This window comes from Cardiocondyla obscurior, linkage group LG02 (assembly GCF_019399895.1).
Source record: "Cardiocondyla obscurior isolate alpha-2009 linkage group LG02, Cobs3.1, whole genome shotgun sequence".
Lineage (NCBI taxonomy): Eukaryota > Metazoa > Arthropoda > Insecta > Hymenoptera > Formicidae > Cardiocondyla > Cardiocondyla obscurior.
This window is the reverse complement of record NC_091865.1, coordinates 6,698,125-6,722,303: the sequence shown is the minus strand read 5'-3', so window position 1 is coordinate 6,722,303 and position 24,179 is coordinate 6,698,125. Positions and strand designations below refer to the sequence as shown.

At 45.1% G+C, this 24,179-nt stretch overlaps 1 protein-coding gene across 4 annotated transcripts in view; it reads left to right on the top strand.

Annotated features, from left to right (window-relative positions):
- Ubce2h (ubiquitin conjugating enzyme E2H) overlaps positions 1 to 24,179 on the top strand; it is a 35,756-nt gene that overhangs the window by 857 nt on the left and 10,720 nt on the right. For 3 of the 4 annotated variants that reach the window (XM_070668159.1, XM_070668188.1, XM_070668179.1), the window contains exons 2-3: positions 106 to 451; positions 13,008 to 13,084. In XM_070668159.1, coding sequence (XP_070524260.1) covers positions 399 to 451; positions 13,008 to 13,084 — 130 coding nt within the window. In that variant the 5' untranslated portion in view covers positions 106 to 398. Of the gene's footprint in view, positions 1 to 64; positions 452 to 13,007; positions 13,085 to 24,179 lie in introns of all 4 variants that reach the window. The other variant, XM_070668169.1, reaches the window with a different exon arrangement.

Genomic DNA, 24,179 nt, shown 5'->3' with positions numbered 1-24,179 from the left:
CCCTCCCCCTCTGCGCTTCTGCTAACGTTCCGTCTTTCTCTTTATCTCTTTCTCGTTCGCTCAGTGCGTGTTGAATGTAACGTTCGTTTTACATCGTCGTCGCAGGCAGAAGTGCGCGTCAGAGTGCCCGGAGTGCCGCAGCGAGAACGTAAGGAGCCCGCGAGATCATTTCTCGCTCGCGAGAGGGATAATTGACGAGGACGCTTATCCAGAGGGCCCTCCCCGGGGGCCACGACTTAGTGCCCGTCGGACTCAGCTGATCCACGCGCAGCAGGCGGAAGAGTAGGAGGAGGTGGCGGCAGGAGGTAGTGGTGGAGGACGCCACCAGGAGTGCCGCGGGGCGAGGAAGGGCCCCTGCCGAACTCAGCACCGTCGACGATCGAGCAGCACCGATAAATATGTCGTCCCCCAGCGCCGGCAAGCGGCGCATGGACACGGACGTTATCAAACTGTATCCTTGGAGAGCCGCCTTGCGAAAGCCCCCTTCGGCCCCCTTGTCGGTCCACCTCATCGTCGGGCATCCCCCTTCCACGTTGCTGCGTCCGATAAGTACCTCGTGCAATTCTATACGTTGTTCGCGTAGTGGCGGCACACGTGAGAGCGAGACGCAATCGCGACGCGTCGCCTCTCCGTGCGCGCGCACGGATATGTGTACGTGTACGCTTTGCACAAAAGATGCTGAAAAAGCTACGCGCGAACGGACCTTGCTCCTTGCATTCCGGATTCTTTCCAGGAGATTGACGCAAAAGGTTTTGTCGTTTTTTCCCATCTAGCACCGTGATTGAAGTTCAATTGTATCAATCTCACTCTTTGGAAAAATATAGAAATTTCTCTGATGTCATGTACTAAAGCACACTAGAGAGAGAAAAAAAAGAAATTCAGTATGCTCAACGAGAGAGAGTTTAGTTAAGGCTGTTTTGAACTGCATGTATCTTTTTAATACGAGAAAATCTTTGGTTGTTTCTAGTTATGCATTTTTCTATTTTATTCTTTAAAGGATTACCTTGTTCTCAGCAGAGTTTACAAGTAATTTACATATTTGTCTGCAGCAGCTAATCGGTTTTGTTGGGCATATTTAAATCAAAGTGCTTTGTCGTTTCATCAAAGGAGAGATAAAAAAAATAAGTTTTCTTATAATTAGAATTATTTTTATTGAGAGAGAAACTTTTATTGGCAGAAATAAAGCTTGTAATGTTCTTCCGAATTTATTGAGATTATACTTTTAACTTTACTTGAATGTGACGGATCTTTTGCATCAATCCGGTACGATATTTTCTCTGCGAAATTTTCAGTTTCAGCAGAAATGTAACTTTTTTTTGTTTAATAGCTTTTTTGACATCAAATATAGAATTAAGCTTCTCGACTAACATCTACTGGATGTAAACAGAAAGATTGAGAGCTCATTATTTATTTGTAGAAATTACTTTAAATTACTTTCTAAATTCTTATTATCATTAAAAAATCTTTGATGATTAATTTTCGCAGACCACGGTTTTATAAAAATTTAAAGATTCTTTTTTTTTTTTCTCCTCTAGCTGCGAGGTCCGTGCATCTAGTTTTTCCAGCACTTTGCGTTTACAATTAGCGTATGGATGGTATGCGTTTGTGCGTGTGCGCGCGTGTGATGAATCGCTGGCTCGCTATCGGGCAACAATCGCCGTGATAATCGCTGTGTATTGCCGTCGATTACCGACGATTGTGTTTGCAAGCGGAGACGGACGGCAAAAAAAAAAAAAACTCGTTCGTTTTCGCACAGCCGTCGCGAGGCGGACATTTAACTTCAAACGAAATTCCAGATTGCGATACCCATGACGATTTTCGACAGCTAGATATTTTTCGAAATGTCCTTTAATTTTTTTAAATTAATTCCAACGTGTTCTTCTTTAACGTTTAACTGACCGTTAAAAAAAAAAATAATATAAAACTGATATATTAGATTAACGAGATATGGTAGAAAAGATTAGAGTGGCGAAAATAATGTGTCGTTTGAGGGTTAACTCGTTGAACGGTTCAAGTCGCTGCTTTGCCGACGTTTCGGCCACAGCTGTTTTTAACCAGCTGACTCGCAGGCGCTCAGCGTGTGTGGGTCGTTCGTTCGTGCATACGTGGATAAGCGTGTCGTTGTCCCACTCGCTCGCTCGCTCGCTGCCTCGCTTACATTCGCTACTCCTTTTGTCTTCCCTCTTTCTCAGTCTCGCGCCCGGGTTTCTTCATCTCTTTCTTCCCTATCGCGCTTTCAAAGACACCTCGTTTACACCTGCCTCTGTTATTTATTTGCGATATAATCACACGGTTCGTGCCGCCGTTATCGAAGCGTCGATGTCACGCCTTGGCGATTACCTCGTCCGAACGAAGCTTCCGTCTCTTTGTCCTTACAGGACCGCGCGGAAAGAATAATGCTCTCGTAACGTTGATTATTACGGTGCAACCGAGCGCGCGAGGGACCGAGGGTTGATTCGGATACACAAGTCTCGGGATGATGGACCTTACATCTTTGTCTGCTCGTCCCTCATCTCGCTCTCCCTCGTTTTTATTCTTCGTGTTCCCCGTTCTACAAATAGAGCGTTGCTCTCTAGGAGAGATCTCTTCGTTCGAAGCTTGCCTCGAATTCCGTGACCCGGTCTTGGAGATGGGAATCCAGAAACACGTAGACAAAGAGAGAGGAGAGAGAGAGAGAGAGATGTAGGAGAAGCGTCGCGGACAACGAGGAACGTTAATTGAGACGTCACACTCGTTGATCGTCTACGGTGAATTTGAGGCGATGCGAGCGAAGTGGCAGTACGTCTTTAGTATGCGCGCGTAAAAATAAAGCGGTCGACGACGGTTTCTATATCCACCGGCCAGATCTTGTTGTACTGACGCACGTAATGGGACGGGTCGATATGTATTTCGCGTGCGGTTCGTCATGCGACGCCGACGAAAACGCGACGGTCGACGGTTTCAGCGCAGAGACTTGCGAAGGTCAGTTACATCGGTGATTCCCTTTTTTTTTTTCTCTCTTTTTTTATTTGCCAGATCCAATCGGTAAGAATTTTTTCCTTTCAAATTACGGGTAGCGTACTTACGTATTTACGGAAAGATTTAGCCTCGTGTGTAATTTTGAGATATTTCTAATTATAAATATAGCTCGCTGAAGTATTTTCGTCAGTATAATGATCGGAGTCGACCATATTTCTTCGTTGGAAATATTATAAAATTATAGCTAAGGCCAAAAGTAACGATATATATATATTTTTTTTTTCTCAACGCGCGCTCTTTGCATGACTAACGGCGAGTTCGATAGGTGATCGCTCGGAAGACTCTTTTCTTCTAGAACGAGCGAGCGATTAGTCGGCCGATGCGCTCGAAAGATAATACGAACGGAGAGAAGAAAGAAAGTTTAATTAACGCCGATGTGCTGTCCCGTAATCGACGTTTCTTGTTCAGCTCGACAATCTCGCGATACGCCTCGCTCTTTCGCTCGCCCGACAGAGAAAGGAAAACGCGTCGCTCCTCGACAATTCGGCTCGACAATGCTTCTTTCCCTCGTGGAAGAGTAACGTCACAAGTGTCAAGTGACTGTCTAGTCTCATAAAATTTATTAACTCTTCACTGTCCGATTATTTTCTACGCAATATTTATTATATACATATAAAAAAAAGAATCTGACAGCTTAACGCGCCATTACTGCGTATTATAGCGTCTATCTATCCCCTAGGATTTTAATCAATTTTATTGGACAGTTTTTCGCGCGGCTATTTTCTTCGCCACCTCGTTCCTTTATAGTCGCGTTCGCGCGGATTTTTTTTTTCCTTGCACGCAGCGGCAATATAATTCTTTTATTCATCGCGATAAACGCGACGTGCGCGGGTTCGAAGGTCGCTCTCCGCGAAGCTTCGGGGATTATTATAGAGCTGGGCTCCGACGACGAGAGCCGCCTCCGAGAGATGCACGGGGACGCGGCGCGAATCGATACGCGTCTCGAGAAACACATCGTGCGTTTAATTATCGTACCGGGCATGCAGAATTATCTTGTGGCGGTTTGAGCGAGCTGGCGAGCGAGCGAGGCTAACTGCGCGATACGTTTACACGTTCCGGCGTGCCGTATTACATTGTTGAGACGTGACACGTGAGGTATAGATACGGGAAGCGTGGAGGGAAAAATGCAACGTAACGGCTTCAAAATAATGGTAGAGGACTGTTGAAATTGAAGCGACGAGCGGGCAGCGACGAGCGTAGAAAAACTATGTCTCTATTTTGACCCTTTACTGAGCGCGAGAGATGTTTTATTTGCTTTTGAATTAACTTAGGAATTAACAGAGTCAATGCGAGATCTCTCTCAAAGTCCCATTACATCCGCTCTGCTTCGAATTGCCAAACAGCTTCTTTTACGTAAATTTTATTCGTATAATGTAATATACCGGTGCGTTTACGAGGATTGGCGCTATCCCAATTCGCGAAGGAAAGCCGAGGTTTCGAGAAGCTCTGGTATAACCGCGTGGCGTTATGGCACACACGTGTGTCTCGCCGTTTTTCAGATCGCGGATGTCATCTCCTCGCGCGATATGCGGCTCGGTGTGTCGCCGTGGTTGACGTAGCACGCCCCGAGATTATTCTCGTACGCGCAGGACGGACCTTTTGATCGTTCGCACCAACACCTCATCGCGCCTAATTTTACCGTGATACCGTCGGTATCTGTAAACAAGCGGAATATCGCGCGGCTTGATAATCCAATTTGCATCGCACCTTGGTCGCGAAGTCGCGCTCGGTGGAGCTCGTTAACCCTTTCTCCACGCCGCGTTAAATTCCCTTTTCTCGAGGTTACGACCAAGCGAGACGGCTAATTTGTTTTACGGTTATCGCCGCGACACGCGGCACCGCGCACCTTTTCACGTAATACACGACGCAACGCTGCCTGGCACGGCAAATGACGATGTTACAAATTAATGCCGGCAAAGAGTCCCCCGATCGATCGCTCCTCGGTTCTCCAGATGCCGACATGCCTCGAAGTTATCGCGGACTTTGCGATCTGTGACGAATATAAAGAATGAGTCATTAGAAACTGCGTAGAATTGCTGATCTATCTCTTTATCTGTAACTTGATTTTAATACCCTCGTGGAAGCGTCGCAATCTTAAAATATCTCTTATTAATTAATTTTCTTTCTTTCTTTTTTTTTTTGTTTTGGTTTTTCCTGAGGGTGCTTTAGATAAAATTTTGTTTCCATTTAATTGTTCTCTCACTCGTGATAGTCCGCGAATAATTTTTGCGCGTAATGGAGTAATATCGCGACACAATTTCGCTCGGTATCGTATGATCGAATTTTCATGAAACATCACCGGGTCACCTTATCTCGAAGAGGACGGCGCACCAAATTCAGTCTAGCTGCCGATAAACGCGCTGTGTATATCGTGATAACGAGGCCGCTGGATCAACGAGACGAGTGGGGAATGTATCTCGAGAAATTATTCTCGAACCGTTATAGCTGATACCGAAAGTAGCTATTTTTCTCTCGGTGCGAATAATCGCGGAGAGACGCAGCGTCGAGAAACTGGCACGTGGCGGCGTCTTCCGTAATTCAGACCTACCTCCGAGGATTTCCGCTCTCTTGAAAATTGGATGAAGTTATTTTCGAATAAACGGTAGGGGGCCAAAGACGCGTGACAGCCACGGACAATCACGATAGCTTCTTCGTGCGATGCACGAGTTTCTTCCTCCGTCCGGCGATATCGATCACGCGGTGTTGAAGCATGCATTAATGCCGCGAACCGCCTCGAAACGAGCGAAACAAATTGGATGCGGCCGCGTCCGTTCCGCTGATGCGTTTTAGAATTTCTGGAAAGTCGTTCTTCCTCGTGCGAGAAACGGCGAATGTATTAGTCACAGCAGTGACCAAGTTTATTTTAAGTTTCTCGCTAGCGCGTCCACTCGTACGTCGATATCTTCCGATTTGCCATCGTTTCACTCTTTTTTCTGTGAAAGATCGATGGCAAAAAGACTTGTTTTTTTAGTCTATTTCTTGCACCTCGAACTTGAAACTTTTTTTTTTAATGCCAAGTAGTACTATTAGATGAAACATTAATCTGAATAAACGTTTAAGATGAGCATAGGCACGGTTCCGGAGATACGAAGGGATGGAAAGTGATGGTTTCTCATAATCGATGACTTTCATCTCTTTGTACCTCTGAAACCATGTCTTGTGCTCATCTTAAAATTTCACTGGGATTAATTTTTCATCTAATAGTACTATTTGGCATGAATAAAAGTTTGAAATTAAAGATCCAAAAAAATAGGCGAAATTTGCCATTACTTTTTCTATTGTTTCGTTTTTGTACAATGCAACAGCAGTCGACAAAGTCACAGTGATATCGCGAGATTACCGCGTATCTGACTCATCCTTCTTTCCTTTCAAGAATCTTATTACAGTCGCCGATTAAAATGAATGCTTCTCGTTACTTTGGCACAGTTTTTCTCGAAACGAACCCGACTCCAGCTGATCGATCAGCCGACAGATAGCCCTCGCGCACTTTCATCGCCCGTCGTTATTTTCGCGTCCAAGTTTTCTAGGTTCCGCGGATAATTTCGCGCGAACGTTGTCGCGATATTTTTTTTTTTTTTTTTTTTTTTTTCGCTGTTTTCCCGGAGAGGCGAACATCGGCGTGTAAAAGTTGCGGCCCACTTTGTTCAGCAAATTTGCCTATACGTCGCGCTTTATGCATGTTTTATATACTTAGCTGAATTACAAAGTTCCGCGTAATACAAAGCTCCGGCTAGCGACGTGAGTGCTCTTTGTCTTCCTTCCTCGTTGCTTCGCTCGCCCGCCAGCTGATCGACCTTATCACGCTTCCCCCACCGGCCTGCCCGCCCGTCGTTGTTGAAAAGCTGCGTTTTCTGCCTTTCCCTTCTCTGCGGTGCCGTGTACGCGGATAACGTCGCTCGATTCATACCGCAAAGGCAGGGCAGGCACACCGGGAACCTGTAACGAGGGACCTTGCCGCCGCGTAACCGCGTGGGAAGAGCCCGACTCTCCCCGTAACTGCTTTATCTCCCGTTCAAGATGTCCCAAGACCATCGGGAGATACCCGAGGAGATATTTCGTGAACGGCGGAATTTAAAACTTGTGGGAAATATCTTGGCGACAATACGACTCTCTCCTCGCTATTTCGCATTAAAGTTCGCGACCAAAGCGAGGTCTAGTTACTGAATCAGTCGTGAATCCGATTTCATTATCCGTACGGATTCTCGAAAATTGCATAAAATTCCTGAGATATTTAATCCGATGGTCGCCTCGGGACGCGCGAGCTCGCGACGAAGGTTCCGTCCCCGCTACGATGTTCGATATTCGCGACGCGGTCGGAGAAAGATGCGGTGATTCCCTCAGACTTGCCGGTAGATAACGTTAATTAATCGTTAATGATCCTCCGAAGGCCTCTTTAAAATGACGGAAAAGCGTGCCGTATAAAACGGGGCAGGTCCGCGGCGTTTATTCTTAACGGTTTTCGAAGTCGAATCCGTCTGCGCATCGCGGACGGTATCTAATTAGAGTAATTAGACGCGTCTCTCGTTTAATACCGACGGTGCCCGCGTTTCGAGTGCGCCGTGGGAAATTGTGTAGCAGAATTTACGCTCCGCGCTTTTCCGTTTTCGTTTACGCAATGCGAGCGTGCGAGCGTAATTGAAAAACGCTGCACTTTTTATCACAGATAAACGTCTCGCTCTCTTTCTCTCTTTCTCTCTTTCTCTCTCATCGTTGTTTCTTTTCCTAGGTACGAGAATACGACCGGGAAGTACTGCTTGTTAAATTATTCATTACGCAATACTTCATTTGTCGCTAAAGTACACGCCGAGAGTTAATGCCGCGCTTCCTTTGAAAACTCCACAGTTTCCCGTCAGTATTTCCACTGTTTAACGTACGGATGATTGATTCTTCTATATATAGAAAAGATCGTGGAGTGTAACGATAATAACTTCGTTTTTCACCGCTCCAGCGCGCGGCAATGCGTCTGGAAACTCCCGGGATGTAAAGAGAAGTGGGCATTTAAAATTCACCATAACGTAATAACATGCACGAAAGACGTTTTCCTTTTAACAGCGCCCTCACGAGAATTACGCTTTTTTATTCCTTTCCCGGGCGTTCTCTTTTATTCAAATCTTTTTCCTACCTTCCGCCTACGGAGCTCATCGCATTTTTCCGTATTACAGTCGAGGCTAGAACTACATTTTTCTCTCGGTGTGATATCCCCGCTGCGAATCGATACTCAACGTAATCGGGGCGGAATCATCCGCAGCCGGGGGAAGCGCGGCACCGCGAGACGGCTCGCGGTATTGTTTCTCGGATTCCCTCGTTCGTTTGAAATCTACCGGCGGCTGGGTTTCGGGTCGGTTACGCTCGATCATGATAAATCACGTCTCGCGATAGGATCCCCGGCAGGATTATCGTGACCGATACGACGCGAATGGCTCTCGCGGGGTGGGAAACGTCCGCGGTACGTCGCTGCAGAAGTTTCCTTCGAGTGTGCAACGCGAAATCAACTTAATCAATTATCCTGTAATTAACGAAGCACCCGGCAGAGCTAGAAACGGAGAAACGGATCGTTAATGGCTCGCCGTTAATGGTTTTGCGAGAGCGCACACGCGCGTGCGAGGCGGATAAGCCGCTGCTTTATTCGCGCCGCGCGACGTGCATATCGTCGAACATATTAATAACGTGACTTTACACGCGTTTCCGCATGTCCCGCGACACTCATTAATACCGAGGGCACGTCGCAGAAATAGGTCTGCTTTCCGCACGAGCGTCACCCAGCTCCGAAGGTCTCTCTTGACTTCTCACGTGCGATTACTTAAGCGTCACGTGTGTGTACGTCGTAAAAAACGCATCGATTTGTCGGCACGAGTAGCATCTTTTAGACAATTCGGAAAACTCGTCGCTTTCTCCTTTTAATTTTTAATTACATTAATTTTGCTTGAAAGTGCCACGCCCGTGTTTTTTTTTTTTTTTCCTGCTACAGACGCACGTCCCACATTTTCCATCGAAAAAAGAAAATTGAGATATTGTGTCTCGTTGGTCACCCGCGCAATGATTTATCCCTCGATGTTACAAATAACGCTGCCGCGTGGCGTTCTAATCATACTCTCTCTCGCGCGTTTCGGCCGCAAAGTCGACAGCTCCTTCCCGCCTTTCGGTCTTTCATCACGGCGATAAAATCCCGCGTTGGAAAACGAAGCCTCTAGTTACGCACGCCATGATTTCTTCGACTCGGCGATCCGCCTGGAACTTCTAATCTCCCGCGCTCTTTAGATACACCATGTCGCGTAACGGTTTTGCAAATCTAAAGTAACCTACGCTTTAGAAAGTGCAGGTCCTGCTGCATCAGCTTCTCTTACTCCGCGACCCAGCGACCTCGACTTTGCTCGGGGACGCTTTTTTTTTTTTCCTCCACGCGGGGGCTTTCGTTTCTGAACTCTCCGGGACACAGCCAGCGCAAATCGACTTTCCTTGTTTTAATATGTGGCCGCGATTGCGAAAGCGCGTCTCGATGGGCGAGAAGGAATTACGGACGTATGCTGATCGATCGCGGTATTGGAGTGATACGTAGGGACGCGTAGCAGGGAGAGATCGGAGGGATAGAAAGGGAAACGAACTGTCCCCGGCTCGTTTCAGCGCTGTAAACAACGGAGTTGCGCGGGCAGGAGAGAATGTAACGGTCCCTTGGGATTGAGCAATCGTTTCCGTCGAGCCCGTTTCTGTTCGTTCACGGTGTATCTTGCGTTGCACCGATGGGAATGTAAAAATCCTTGGTGCGTTATGGCCTCTATAAACTTCCGCCCGGACAATTTCGACAAGCGTGCCGCTCAATTGGATTAAACGTCGCCGCCCGTTTTTACACGGCGATGCATTCCCGCTGCATCCCGCCGTCCACGCTTCATCCGCTCGTCGGGGCGCGAATTTATCTCATCCTTGATGGTTCCGCCGGGATCACATCGCGGTGTCTTATCTCCGGTCCCGGTCGCTTAATCCGCTCTAAAAATCCGAAGCGCGTCCGCGACCTCGTACCTCGAAACGTTCACCCTCGTTTTTTTTTTTTATACGAATGCCATTTGTTTATCGCGAAATTCGATACGTTTCAGTCGCGATAAGTGACATGTTGTCCCGGCTCTCCCGCGTCCTACCCATTGTTTCCCGGCTTTCATTTTTGGTACTTTGATGTCGACGGGCGTACACGGCAGCGATCTGTTCTCTAATAACGCCCGCTGGATGCGCCCGTCAGGCACACATGTCGGTCGTTTCCCGTAACAGGATGCCTAGTAGCGTCGCCGACGCGCTAATTCAGCAGTGTATATTAGAGCACATGAATAGAGACGCTCATTTCATGAGACGCACACGCGCGAGATGATTCCCATTATTCAGCGATAATGGGTGGCAACGAGGAAAGGTCGATCGGCCGCGGGGGGTTCCGTGTCGGGAAGAGCGTAACTTTCAACGGAGAAAATTTTATACTAATTGTATAAGAATTATTTATGGTGTCGCGGCAGTTGTGGACCATCTGGGAATTACATGTTTAAACGCCACAGCGGACAATGGCTTAGCCCAGATTAACTACCAGGATGGTAATCTATTCTTATAATTCCTTGACGGTCCACAAGTTCTGGGACGCAATTAAATTCTCAGTTAAAAAATCTTCTCCGGGCACGTAATGACTGGTAATAATGATGTACGTGCGTGCGATTTTGCCTCGATGGAACGTACGAGAAATTGGTTCGGATCGCGATGACGTAGAAGTTCACGACCGGCGGTGATTCGGCGCGATTTCTTTGCGCCTTGTCATCAAAAATTTCCCTTTGCATTCCCCCGAGCGCGTATCCTCTTTGCTCTCTTTCGCGTCTCGCTGTTAACAAAAGTTTCCGTTTGAAGTGGAAGCTGCAATTTTTATCGCGGCGTTAGCTCGCGGTCCTGCTTCCAGCGTTCGTGGCTTTCAGCGTGATTGAAAATAGCGGTGTTATGAAAACGGGTACGCTGCGTAGAATGCACGCGGCGGCGGTGTTATCCGCTGCTTGAGAGCTGAAATTTCGTTAATCGTAGAAACGCAGGATATTCTTAAACTTTCACGAGTTAAATTTTATAAAATCATGGTGTCACGCCACGCGCGATTAATTGACGGTTTAATAAAGGAGTGTTCCGACCGGATGCTTGCGGTGAACTTCTCGGAGGGTGGCAGGGAGAGGGGAAAGGTACCACTCGAGATGAAATCCGGAGGCAGGGAGATAGTTATTCTAATCAATGCCGCGTGACGAAGGCGTGTGCTATCGCGTGTCGCAAGCGAGAGAACGATTAAAGGCACGCGCGTGCAAACGGAGGGATCCACGTGCAACTCGGCGCTGGTTTATTTCCTTGCCGGAGAGTATCCGTTCATTGTTCGCGGCTTCTGCGTCGCGTCGGTGGGCACCGGGGGAAGCGAGGAGCCCGGGTGTTTACACGGAGGCATACCATCGCCGTCGGGTTTGAGAGCGCGAGCGGCCGCGGAATCGGGCGCATTCACGGAACGTGATCTTGCGGATAACAAAGCCCTCGAATCTGTCCCCTGCAGGTGGGAGAGCGCTCGCGTATCGTTGAAACGTAGCCTCCAACCGCTCGTCGCAACATCAAAGTGTTTATCGCGATTTGGATAGCGCTTTGTCATGCAGTTGCAGAAATCAATTTTTTTTCTTTTTTTTTTTTTTGAAGTCTCGTCGAAGAATAATATGACTTTCTTGGGCTGCGGTAAAACGGGGAAAAAAAAGTTTTACGGCTGGCAAAACTCGGCAGGGATGTCGAATTAATGATTATATTTCTATAGCGCCAAAGCGTTGAAAAGCGCCTGCGTCTCGCATGCGCGAGCGGGCCCGTTGAATAATTTAATCAGGACGGGTTTTATTGCAACGCCACAGATTTTACGCGCCGATAAAAGTGTACTTTGCAAGTGTGTAACATGCCACACGCAAAGAAATCGCAATATTGTATTATACCGTGAATGCGAAACTTGAAGAGATTTAGACGTCTTTAGGTCAAGCGAAATACTTGAACGATTTACTCGCTCGACTCTTTCATGATGGAGGAGAAAAGAGAAGAGGGGGAAAAAAAAGGAAAATTAAAAAAGTGATCGCTTGTATTGTATAATATTTATCGTTAAAATACAAAACGCATGACAAAATCTATTTTTCGTGACTCGTTTTGATTCGCCATCGTTGCCGGAGGATTTCTTTTATACATACGTTTGGTACATACGCATTTGATCTCTTTAATAAAAAAAAGAAAAAAAGAAAAATAGTCATTCACCTACTACGAAACGCTGTTTAGATAAGCACTTTCTAATGCACGCATCGAAAGTTTTGCTCTTACACAAACGATAAGCGAGCCAGCGACCTCCACTCGTTTAAGTATACCGTTAATAGTGTGTACGTTTGTATGGTGTGTATGTGTGAGAGAGCTATTGCAATCCCCGTCCTTTTTAAGCACGTTATACATATGCACGAGGTACAAATCTTGATATGTCATAATAATGCACGATAACGAGATCTCAATATCCCCAATTAACGATAAGCCTCCCGGTTGGGCTTAAAGTTTTATTCGCTTTCCCAGCTTTTATTAATTAATTCGTAAAGTTTCCCATTTAAATTCTGGTGGAAACGAAAAATGTGGAAGCGGCCAGTGTTTTAAAGCCTCCCCCCGTGGTTTATTGATATCGCGCTAGCTCAGTTCGCATTCCAGCGGCGCTTAACAAAGAGAGAAAGGCAGAAAAACATAGGCGGAAAAATGATACGGTTTAGCGCTGGTCCCGGGAATATTTGTAACGGTCCACCATGGCGCGGCACAGTTTTGCCATCTTCTCTTTACTGGCATTTCAATTTTCCGAGTGCATCGTTATGCTGATTACCGTGTCGTTTCTTGCCGTCGACGAACAACCTGTGATTTGCCTCACCCGGCCGCGCGGGGATATATATGCAACGCCACGAAAGAGAACGATTTTCCTTAACTCTTCTGCCCCCAAACAGAATAGAAAGCAAGCACGAGGTGACGATTCTAGGAGGGCTAAACGAATTCTCCGTCAAGTTCTACGGGCCACGAGGGAGTAAGTACCACCCAGCTTTCGTATTAATTATAAGCGAGCGATGCACGCGGCGTGGAATTAAGTTTCATTCGGGGGTTCAACTTGAAACCGCAGTTTAAACGCCGTTTCAACATGTTCCACGTTGCTTGCGATAATTTTGCTTCCAGCAGTTAGTACATAATCTTTCAGCATTATCTGTTAGCGCTGTAATCCTTTTTGCGATTGCGTAATAATTTAATTTGGTTACGCAAGATGAGGAGGGATGAGGGGGAGGGATTAATCCGTTGTGCTAATATTCGGTTTGCACCGACGTTCAATTTTGCGCGGCTGTATTTTGGAGTAGGGCCAGACAGATTCAACCCCGACTTCAGCGACGAAACGCAAATCGGCAGCGCGCAATTACAATGATTTTTATCGCTGCAATTTTACGTGACATTGAGGTAACGTTAATGCACCGTAGTGAGCGTCCTTCTGCTCGTGTCACGCTCAATTTCATAGTTTCTTACGTACCACCTTGAGCCATTATTTTATTATCGCGTCACACATTAAGGCCTGTGAAAGTTTAAAAGAGTACACAATCCAAATGACTTTACGTAATGGATCTATAATTCAGGGAATTTCACGTCCAACGTAGTACAGCTCGCAGGAAAACGCCGACGGTCCGCGTGCCCTGCCTAGTAAATCGCTCGCGATTTATCACGAGCGAGGAACTTGAAAGTTTCATTGCTCGCCGCTGCGAGATAGAAACGCAATTAAAATACGGGCGTGCTGCGGGCGGTTCGATACGTTTTCACCTCGCGGACATGTCAAGGTCCGTGCGCATCTCCCAGAACCGGAAACAATTGTGCAACACGTTTCGTACTTGCGATTTTCTCGGTTTGTCGGACGTGCGTGCGAAGCGTGTTATCGATTGGCACAGTTGGCCCTCGGCGCGAAAGAAAGTTCCTTGACTTCCCGCTGACGAAAGAGACGTTTCCAAGTAGATCGTGCAAAAGATACGGCTCGTTGACCCCTTCACCGGACGCGTCAAAATTTAAAGTCACATTAATTACGTTGTAACAAACAACAAACGGATTACGTTTTTTTTTTTTTTTTTTCGTTTGATATTTAATTACTTCTGTATATTTTACACGACGCAATCAAATTAGATCTTCAATTTCAACGAAAGAACTCGGTGGGAGTAAAACACACCTCACGCACTTAACACCGAGGGAAACATTTAGCTTCGTGTATAATTTTATGATATTTCTAACGATAAGTACTGCTCGGCTCCGACCATCGCGCCGGTGGGAATGTTTGGATCTGCTGCATTCTTTCGTTGAAAATATCACAAAATTATAGCTGGGGGCAAAAGTAACTACATATATTTCTCCCGGTGTATCGAAGGGTTAATGACGCGTCTGTCCGTTTGCGGCGGATAACGCGCGGCAGGTTGTCGACCTGTTTTGCAGATAGGACTCGCAGAGACGATCATATCTCCGCAGAAGTTTCGAACGCGCTCGAATGAAATACGAATGCAGTCGGTCGTTAGGAGCAATTTGTAAATCCGACCTTCCCCCCTACCTTTCGATTTGAATCGCGGTCGTGATGCAGTCGTCGTAAAATGAAATGATTAATCGTGAGCGGGGTTGGAATTGTTGTCGTTCGAGAACGAGTCGTGATCTCGCGCTGTCGGACGAAACGGATTCGCGGGGCCGCGATTCCGTCGATCCATCGTGTCTCGCATCGGCGGGCCGAATGCAATTCTATAACTGCTTAATGAGTTTCGCTTTTCCGCGCGGCGGCGGCAGGCGGGAGTCTGTTCGAAGGAACGAAAGTTTCTCGAATCTCCGAGCCGCGCTTCTCTCGCCGGTAAACGAGTTGAAATCGCGCGACTACCATCGCTCGTAAAACGCTTTAAATTAAATCGCGCTTCAGATAGGCCCTTTGAAACGGCGCAGCTGCATCCGCGAGTATAACTTCATTTGCTTAAGACCAGACCTCGAGACTTACTCTGACGAGAGATAGCCTATACTTGCGGGTGGAACATTCCGCGTGGTAATCTCCCCCTGGATTGCCCGAGCAAATTGTAGAAACGTGATATTCAACGCGATCGGATTCGATGCCATTTATACGTTACGTATCGTTAAGGCTCGTGAAACAGGCGCGAAATAAAAACAATTGAATATCATTATTCGTAACTCGATTTATTTTTCTTGCGCAGCTCCATATTAATTTTTTATGCAGATTGAAAGCAATTCTTATTTTTATTCTAGAGAGAAAAAGAGAGAGAAAAAAAGAATGCGGTTTTATTTTTGCATTAATAAAATGTGCTATTAACTTAGTATGTAAACTAGTAGAGACTGTCTTCCAATGTCTGAAAGGACTCTTGGTTCTCACGAAGGATAAGAAGGAACGTGGAGAAGAAGCACGATAAAACGTTAATCCGCTCTCGCTACTTGCGTCGCGATTTCACTATTGATCGACGTTCACAAATTGTAAGGCTTGTAATTGATTAAAAGAAGCTTACTTGGCAATTTGCCGGGATCTGGTTGGTGTTAATACAACGCTGATAATACCAACTATCCGATTATTTTGTCTTTCGTGATCGATCGCCGCGGCGCACAATTTTACATAACGCACTTCAGTTGCACGGTTTTTTTAAATTTTTTTTTTTTTTATTCTTTTCTTTTTTTCTGTACCCTCGCGTAGTATGGCTTCGTTTGTCCAGCTCGCCTTCGTCGACGAGTTTAGCATCATCGAACTACCCTCGGAACGATGCAAATCAGATCGTGTTTCGGATAACCCCGGCAAACGACGCAGCTGTGCGCGCGGGTTCGTTTACACGCGTTTATTTTCCAGTCGTGTAGTTGATAAAAAGCATTGCTATCTATAAGAGCCATATCGTCGATCGTATAAAACTATTTTAATCGCAAGAAAAAAAAGAAAGAAAGAGAGAAAAAAAAAAAACAAACCAGAAGGTGACTGTTATTCATGTAATAACACAGAGCCTTTTAAATGCTAATCGTCGATCGCGTAAAATTGCAGTTTCAATAATTCGAATTATTCCATCAAACAATTACCTTGCAGCGCGGTTGCGTGAAAAAAAAAAAAGAAAAGAACTGGTCTTGGATTTTTCTGCTCGTTTTAATCAGTACAGGTAGATTCAGAAAGCGTAGGAAACGCGTATTTAAAAAAGAACCGGCAAAACGTTCTTTTTATTTTGTTTTATTTTTTTATTACAAAGCGAGCTCGTATAAGCTCACGCTAATGAAAGAAGTTTGTTAACTATTCTTGTAACGTTTTAAAGCAAATCATGCTGCAGCTAATTATTTCCAACTGCATTAGTGTTTATGAAATTACTTAACTCTCTCAATATTTTAACATTAACTGCAATGTTACTTTACATCTCAGTAAAATTTTAACTTAAATTTGAATAAAACCTGGAACTATACTACATGTATAACATTAATATATGTACGCAGAGAGAAAGATTTCTTTATGTTTGATAAAATTTTACTAAAACATTTCCAAAACATTTCATTAAAAAGAATTATTTTAAATAATAATTTTTTTCTTTTAATTTAAATATTAAATAGTACTATTTTATCTACCAAAATAATACTTTTTTTTAGTCAATAAAGCTGATGTCTATATCATGTTTGAGCGGAATAAATTCAATTAAATAAAGAAAATAATATTTAAAGAAGTTGTTCCCTCTATGTGTATATGCATATACATATGTGTATATATTTCAAGCGAGAAAACAGAGTAACTCCAATGATCAATTCATTCGTTTAACTTCGAATCTCGATATAGAATATTTTCCCAATTTCGCACGGGAGAATGTGGAACATTGATTCCGCCACTTCGAAATTGCGGACTGACGTTAACCATTCTCATTTCATATTATTGAGTTGATAACGCGCTTAAAGAGGACTTTGTAATTTAATTACCTTAAGCATGTTATAATTACGCGTTATCTGTTGTGCCCGCTCGAAGCGAGTTACATATTTGACACAACCATTCGCGGAACGGAATTACTTTTCATTTCGTAAGTCGATTACGTAACTCGGCGCATTAATCCGCACAAGTCAGCGAGCACGAGTCTCCGTGGCTTTATTAATTGCCGGAGAGATAGTTATCAAGTTCCGATCGCGTCGCTTCGGTGGGCTATGCCGCTCGAAAGCGAATTAAATCCCAATTATATATCGGATATTCACGCTCCTGCTCGTACGAGCGATGAAAATGGATTCGGTGAACGGCGAACCCGCGGCTTAGGATGTCGATGGCGAACAAAGGCCTTCGGCGCGGCAGTTTCTCGATCGCGTCCAAGTGCAGCGCAAGCTGCAAGCTGTTACCGCGGAAAGCCGCGCGTATTAGCTCGCGGCTTGTTTTCTCCGTTGAACAATCGGTACTTAGCAAATGCAGGGACTGTTCTAATTGATTGAGAATGGTCGCGTATACGGAACAATACGCTGTTTACGATTTTATTTTTTAATTTAACTTTTATTTTATTTGTGCTTTATTAATTACTAATTTAATACACTAGTTTTTACATCGATGAAAGTTTCACGTTGGATAAAAGTGACTTTCTTCGCGTTTCTGTATCTCAATAGTTAAATTTCAATGCCACTTCAGGTTGTAGTCTGTTAACCATTCATCACTTCTTCGACCCTTTAGGCTTAACCCAGGGGGTGGTGATCGAGAAGACGGAAGGGTAGGAAGTAATGGGACTGTTCTCTCCCTCAGTTTTCGGTGGTTTTCAGCGGCCGGCGCTTCGCGGTATATTAACTATGGGTTTCGTGTAAGGATCGACTCACATCACGATAGTGTTATACGCTAATTGCCGTCGCCGCGGTAAATGCTATATCTACTTCTTAGTGTACAAGCGTTTTCTTTTTCTTTTTTTTTTTTTGTAAGTGAATGATATAACTTACGTGAATAAATAAAAGATTGAAGAAAATTGTAGAAAATGGTATTGATTGCAGTTGACGTCAGGACGAGATAAAAATGTGATTGCGCGCTTAACGCGCCACGTTCGCAGATAAGGTGATAAAAAGTGCAAGTTCATCTTAGCACATGTAACGCGTAATCTGCTTTAAACGGTGTAACGTATCGCCGGATTGCATTAATTACACGAGTTGGACCGATATTAACGTTACAAATTACTTCAATAAGAAGACCCGGCCGGCGATATGTAATAGCTATCTAAATATATACCGATTGAGGTACGTGTATATCTGTAATAGAGCGTATATCTGTACGCGTTGAGTAATACTCTCTTTAAGCGTGATGAGCAGTCTTGTTTGCCTGAGTGTTTTATTGGCTTTGCATATTTAGCTAGCGAAGATGTTTACCTTATATCACAGCAATACGTGAGTTGCATAACGCCCCGATGCATAAATATTCACCACTTATTAGCGAGGTGTTCGCGACAGAAAAATCCAAATTCGGAAAAACGTGAGGAACGGAAAAAAAAATGAAAGGAACACGCGTTTTACTGTGCGAAGTGTCGAAATATCGACTCGCTGTGTCGATAGTGCATTCGGTCGCCGTTTCCCGCTTTAATTTTAATTGCGCTTTAGTATTGCATAATACGCTCACCTTGACTCTGTGCTAATGTATCGGAGCCCTTGAACGGTTGCCGCTTCATTAAAAATGTGTCTCCACGCCGGTAAGTAGCAGGCAATACGAATATTTTTATAATCTTGTCAGATTGTTTCGAGCAAGGTTCTAGTTTATATTTAAATGGAAAAGAAAAGAATAAGAAACGATTTATATTATAATATGATTCATAACTAAAGATCTATCGAAAGTTTCGTATGTTAATTGACATTAATATTATACTTAGTTTATGAGAACGAGACGTGTAGACAAAATCGTCTATCTTGTAAATGAGTTAACCATCGAATTTATCTTATCTTTTCCTAGTTTTATATAGCAAAGTTTAAGTTAAATATATATATATTTTTTTTAATTACATTTTTTTTTTTTTATGTACTCGTATCAACTGTGGTTTTAAAAGCCGACATAATTCTTCGTCACGCTGATAATTGTACCACTGATTTATTTATCGCGTAAAGAAAGCGTAACAGGGAAGTGGCGACACGAAGTTTACCCGATGAAGTCTTTTAGCGGCCATCAGCAATCGGTATTTATATCGAAGTAGAACATCGACAGCGCATGCAGCGATGGCGGGACACGAAGCGCGTAGAATCAATAACTACCGGACGTAGACCGTCTAAAAATTTCTGAGTAAGCGATTAAAACGAAAATATAACGTGGGATCGGTGACGATTCGTGCGTGATCTACCCTCAAACGGCGAACGATTCGGGCCGCTCTTTTTTTCTTCGCTCACGCCAAGAAAGAGAGAAAAAAAAAAAATTGTAGTAGCCTCGACTGTAATTTTCATGATACCTCTGATTACAAATGTAGTTGACTCAATTATCTCCGTCACATAATGGCCGAATTGGCTATATTTATCGTCAGAAATATCATGAATTCATAATCGAGGCTAAATGTTTCTCTCGGGGTGTTCCAGTTGAGGGTTAAAACTGGCAATCGCTCTCGCGTTGCCGCCGCGTCCTCTGATCAGATCGAAACGGAATCGCGTCACTTTTCGTGAATTAAAAAGGGAAAGAATTAACCGTCGAAATGCTATTCGGAAAGAGGCGATAGGCTGTTAGCGTCGAGCTGGGTAAGATTGCTGGATGATAAGATTAATTTGTTTCCTGCTGGCGCGCGGCAAAGAGAAAGAGTCGGCCGCGAGGTGCTCCTTTCATCTCCCCCGCTCGCCGATAGCTCACCGTATCCTGTAATATTCACGTCGTATGCACATTGCGCGTGCAAGCGGATGTATGGAAAGCCTGCCGTATAATGAGACGCACGGGCGCGGTTGTTTGCCGTTTGATTAACCAGTTCCTGTCGCGTTTTGTCCGTTAGCCGTATAGTTCGACGGCGCTCATTGCGATTTCGCAAGATGCAGCCGGTTACCTAACCGCGCTCAATCGCCGGAGAGAAGTCGTGGAAAAAAGATACCAGTTTTCCAGCTGGCGATTGCATTTTGCGAGCCGCGGGAGTACCCGATCGGACGGCGTATCAGATATTGTACCCACTCCGGGTACACGCGTGCTTAGACCCGCGACGTGGCGAGCGGCGTTATTAGGCCGGCAAAAGCATGCATATCGGCAAGATTAAACCGCCGTAAGGCTCCGCTAACGGAGATATACTTCTGGACGGCTTCTTTCGCCGCGGCGAGGAGTCAGCTCCAATTTTAGAATCGCGGCGCGGAAATTCGCTCTCCAGGAGGGATTTGAAATACGCGACAATACGGGGGATCTTCTACCTCATCCTCGCGACATTTTCGCAGATACATTTCCGCCGAGAGCCTCGCGGAACAGAAGGACGTGCCGTGTGGACCGAACTCGCCGAATTAGTTTACTCAGCCACGTTCAACCGCGCGACGTTATTCGACGATGATATTCCGCGACGATTTACCACGTACGTAAATACGACTAGGCGCGTCCGCCTGCTCGTGCACACTGTACACTTTGGCGCACAAAGCGTACGGTCGCTTCGGGAATGGTTGTAAACGAGCGATTGACGATGTACATCGGAGAGATACCCGCGCGCTCCGCTCCGCCGCGATGACCCACTTTAGCGATGCTCTAACACGCCCGAGGATTCCGTTCGGTATTCGCCCTAGGAGAGCCGACCCTGCTGGTACTAGGCTGTTAAGAGAGTTACGAGAACGTAGACACGCTGACCATATCCCGTGAAATATACAAAACGTTCAAACCCGAACGTTCTTCAAGCGCGTCTTCGACAACGGAGGCGAAAGAACCGCGCGAGGAAAATGTATTTCGGCGCCGTCGCGCAAAATATTTTCCCCTTTAAACGCCGCGTTCTCCAGTCCCGATCGTAATTATTCAGGCGGAGACAAACGGCTCGATTGCTCCACTTGGCAGTGATCCGAAAAAGGTACGAGAGCGTTGTTCGGAACCGCATTATAATTTAAAATAATTTTAATTCCGCTCATGCTACGTTTTATGCCGATTGAATATCGATCGACATTAATATTATACCCGACCGATCTAATTGTGATAAATTAATGACGCACGATTTGTTCGCGTATTTTCGTGCGATCGAGTTTCGCGTTGCGTTTAATCGCGAATATCGCATGACGCGTTCTCGCCCTTCCTAGGCCGATAGACGAAGACTGCAGGGCGGAGTCGTTTTCAGCGTGCTTCCTTCTTCATTGAAGGGACAGGGCGGATAATTTTAACACTGATATTATATGTAGCCTTGCTCGCGGCTTGATAAAGAACGGCCGTGTGAACGTCGGCTTTACAACGGCAGTCTTCTTGATTCCATTAATAGTCCTCGACCGCGCAGTGCTCCACGCCGCGAACTCTTCGGAGCAGTTGCGCTATAGAAAGCTGTTGCTGTCCCGTTCCACGTTCCATTAACGAAAATAATTGACATCCGATACGAAAATCGCGGTAACCGAACGCGGATATTGATCGCGTTATTATGAAATCTCGCCGTTGTTACAAAAAAAATAGAAAAAAAAAAGAAAGAAAGAATTTGCGATTAAGTATTTGTGTCTGGATGGTTGAAAAGCGACGTCCGTTATCGTCAAGTTGTACGCCAGGTTGTATTATCAGTTTTCAGTATCAATTTCGGTAACTTAATAGTTGACGTATGACAATATTTTTTGCAAAGAATTTTTTTGCGTATTAAAATTATTATTATTGATAGCAAAAATTTAGTTTTGACACCGTAAGAGTTTTTCTTCAATTAATATTCGTGCCTTTATTTATAAAACGGTCTTTATTACTTAATATAATTAATAGCTGGTTTTTTTTTTTTAATAGTGTTGCTCGTTAAAATTAAATTTGTAACGTGGATCAATACTATCGGCTCAATATTCGATACCTGATGCAAACACGATTCAGCGGAGTTTCTCGCGGAACACCGAATTGCATTACTAGGAGGCATCAGGTGTCAGTTATTTTGCTAAAATCGATGCCTCATGACTCGCGCGATCTGCGAGATATACCGTGTCAGCGCCGAGTTTCAAGACTTACACAAGTAAATCCTAATCGCTGTTCAGCCTAGCGCGTCGTTAGCGGCAAGGCAAGGTCTAATTATCATACGCCATTCGTTCGCGGTGCAGAAATCGTCCGATGTCGTGTCCTCGTCGCATCCTCGAGTGAACGAGGAATCCTCAAAGCGACGGAGAGTACTCGCCGCCGAGCACTTACGCGGGGAAGTAGATCATAAGGATTTATGTGGGATTCACGGTAGAATTACGATCGTCGCGCGTTTGCACAGAAATCAAGAGTCTTATTCGCGAGTCTCCCATTCAATTTCAAAATAGACGTGGCGGCCGCTGCGCAGATATGCATCTCGTCGCTGAAAAAAAATTCTCGCGTTCGTATTTCCGGCACGTTAACGTGGAAAAAAAAGGGAAAAAAAAGAAAAAAAAAAAAAAAAAAAAAAAAAGATTCGTCTTCCTGTCAGCGGATCGGCCGATCGATCAGAATCTGATGGAAATGTGGTATTCTCGCGTCAAGGAGCGCCTCGGCATATTCAAGCACGATGTTATTCAATTACGTCCGCCCACGTGGCCGACTTCGAATCGAGAGTTTTCAAGAACACAATGATGGCAAGCGATTATCGCTGGTTACGTAACGATTGCGATCCCGGGAACGACGATTCGCCCAGCACCGCGAGAAAACTATTGCCTCGGCAAAAATTTAATTATCGTTTCCTTTATCATTTATCATTCCGCCGATCGATCAATTTCCTTAACAAATTGAATTGTTAAAAGGGGGAAATGTCGCAAATTGGGAAGTCGCGATAAATAACGGTCATCCATCACGTTGAGCAAGACTCGGCTTGGCAAATTTATCATAAAGTATATCGAGAGCTTCATTCATCGACGACTGTGGAGAGCGGGGGATGAAGCCTTTTTCTCCCTCCCCTCCTCTTTTTTTTTCATATATAAATATACACATATCCGAGCCGTAGATAAAAAAAAGTTGGACGACTTCGCTTATCGACTGGTGACAAATAATAACTCCGTTTCTGTGCCACGCTGCCCGACGCCGAGGGTTTTACGCCGGTTTCACACCGTTCGTTTTTCCAATGAACCGTTTGCACATTGATTCGGCGCCAGAGACAAATTGTTTACATAGTCCGATGACTTTAACCTTTGGGGAGGCTGTTTGTCTCGCTACATGCTCACGCAGCGCGTCAATGTCCTTTCAATTGGAATTATTGACGGAAAAGTATCCCGTCTTTAGACCTTATCAGCCGTTGAACCGCGATGTCGCGAACGCGTAATCAATAACTTGACCTCCTCCCTGTGCCCTCGTGTTTCTTCGCAATAGTTAAGCTTCTTTCAGATTTCTATCGCTGGACTGTTTACGACCAGTACGGCCCGTACGTTATTAACTTATCATAATCGTGCGAAAAAGATAAGGAAACGCCTTCGACGTTGAGTCAGGTAACAAACGTGAGATCTTCTCAAAGGGATAAATGTAAGTTCGCGTACTCGATTAATTTCGCGTTTCCGAGAGTCGTCGGTTCGCGGGCCTCTGACCTATTTGCATTCGAGCGCGAAAGGTTTTTACTCGCGGGAACGTATTCTCGAAAAGACATCGGTTTTTCTCCCGTTTGCACCCTTTCGTTCATGGACGCGGGCGACAGTGTTAATGACGAGAACCAGCAAAGCGTTTGTTGAAAATGACCGATGAAAAATGACGGTACGTCTCCTTCGTCGGGTATACAAAAAGCACGCCGGATCTTTTTCGAGATTCCCACCCGACCCAGTTTCCACGGCCGAAGCTGTGTGCTTACGTCACGAGGGAAATTATATCGTGCATAAGGGACCACCCCCCACCCTCTCCGTCGTAATCTCGTGGAGTTGATCGTAAATGAATTGTTAATCGGAGGAGCTAAACCGAATAACGGCGGATTAAAACTGGAACTCGCGTGGAGCAAGTTGAAACTTTCGATTTGTTGATAATAGTTAATAATGGTCGCAGTAAAAAAAAAAAAAGCGGTTATTCCGTCCCGAGTTCTAACACTTTAATGCGAAACTCGAGCGAACTTGTATTTCATCGC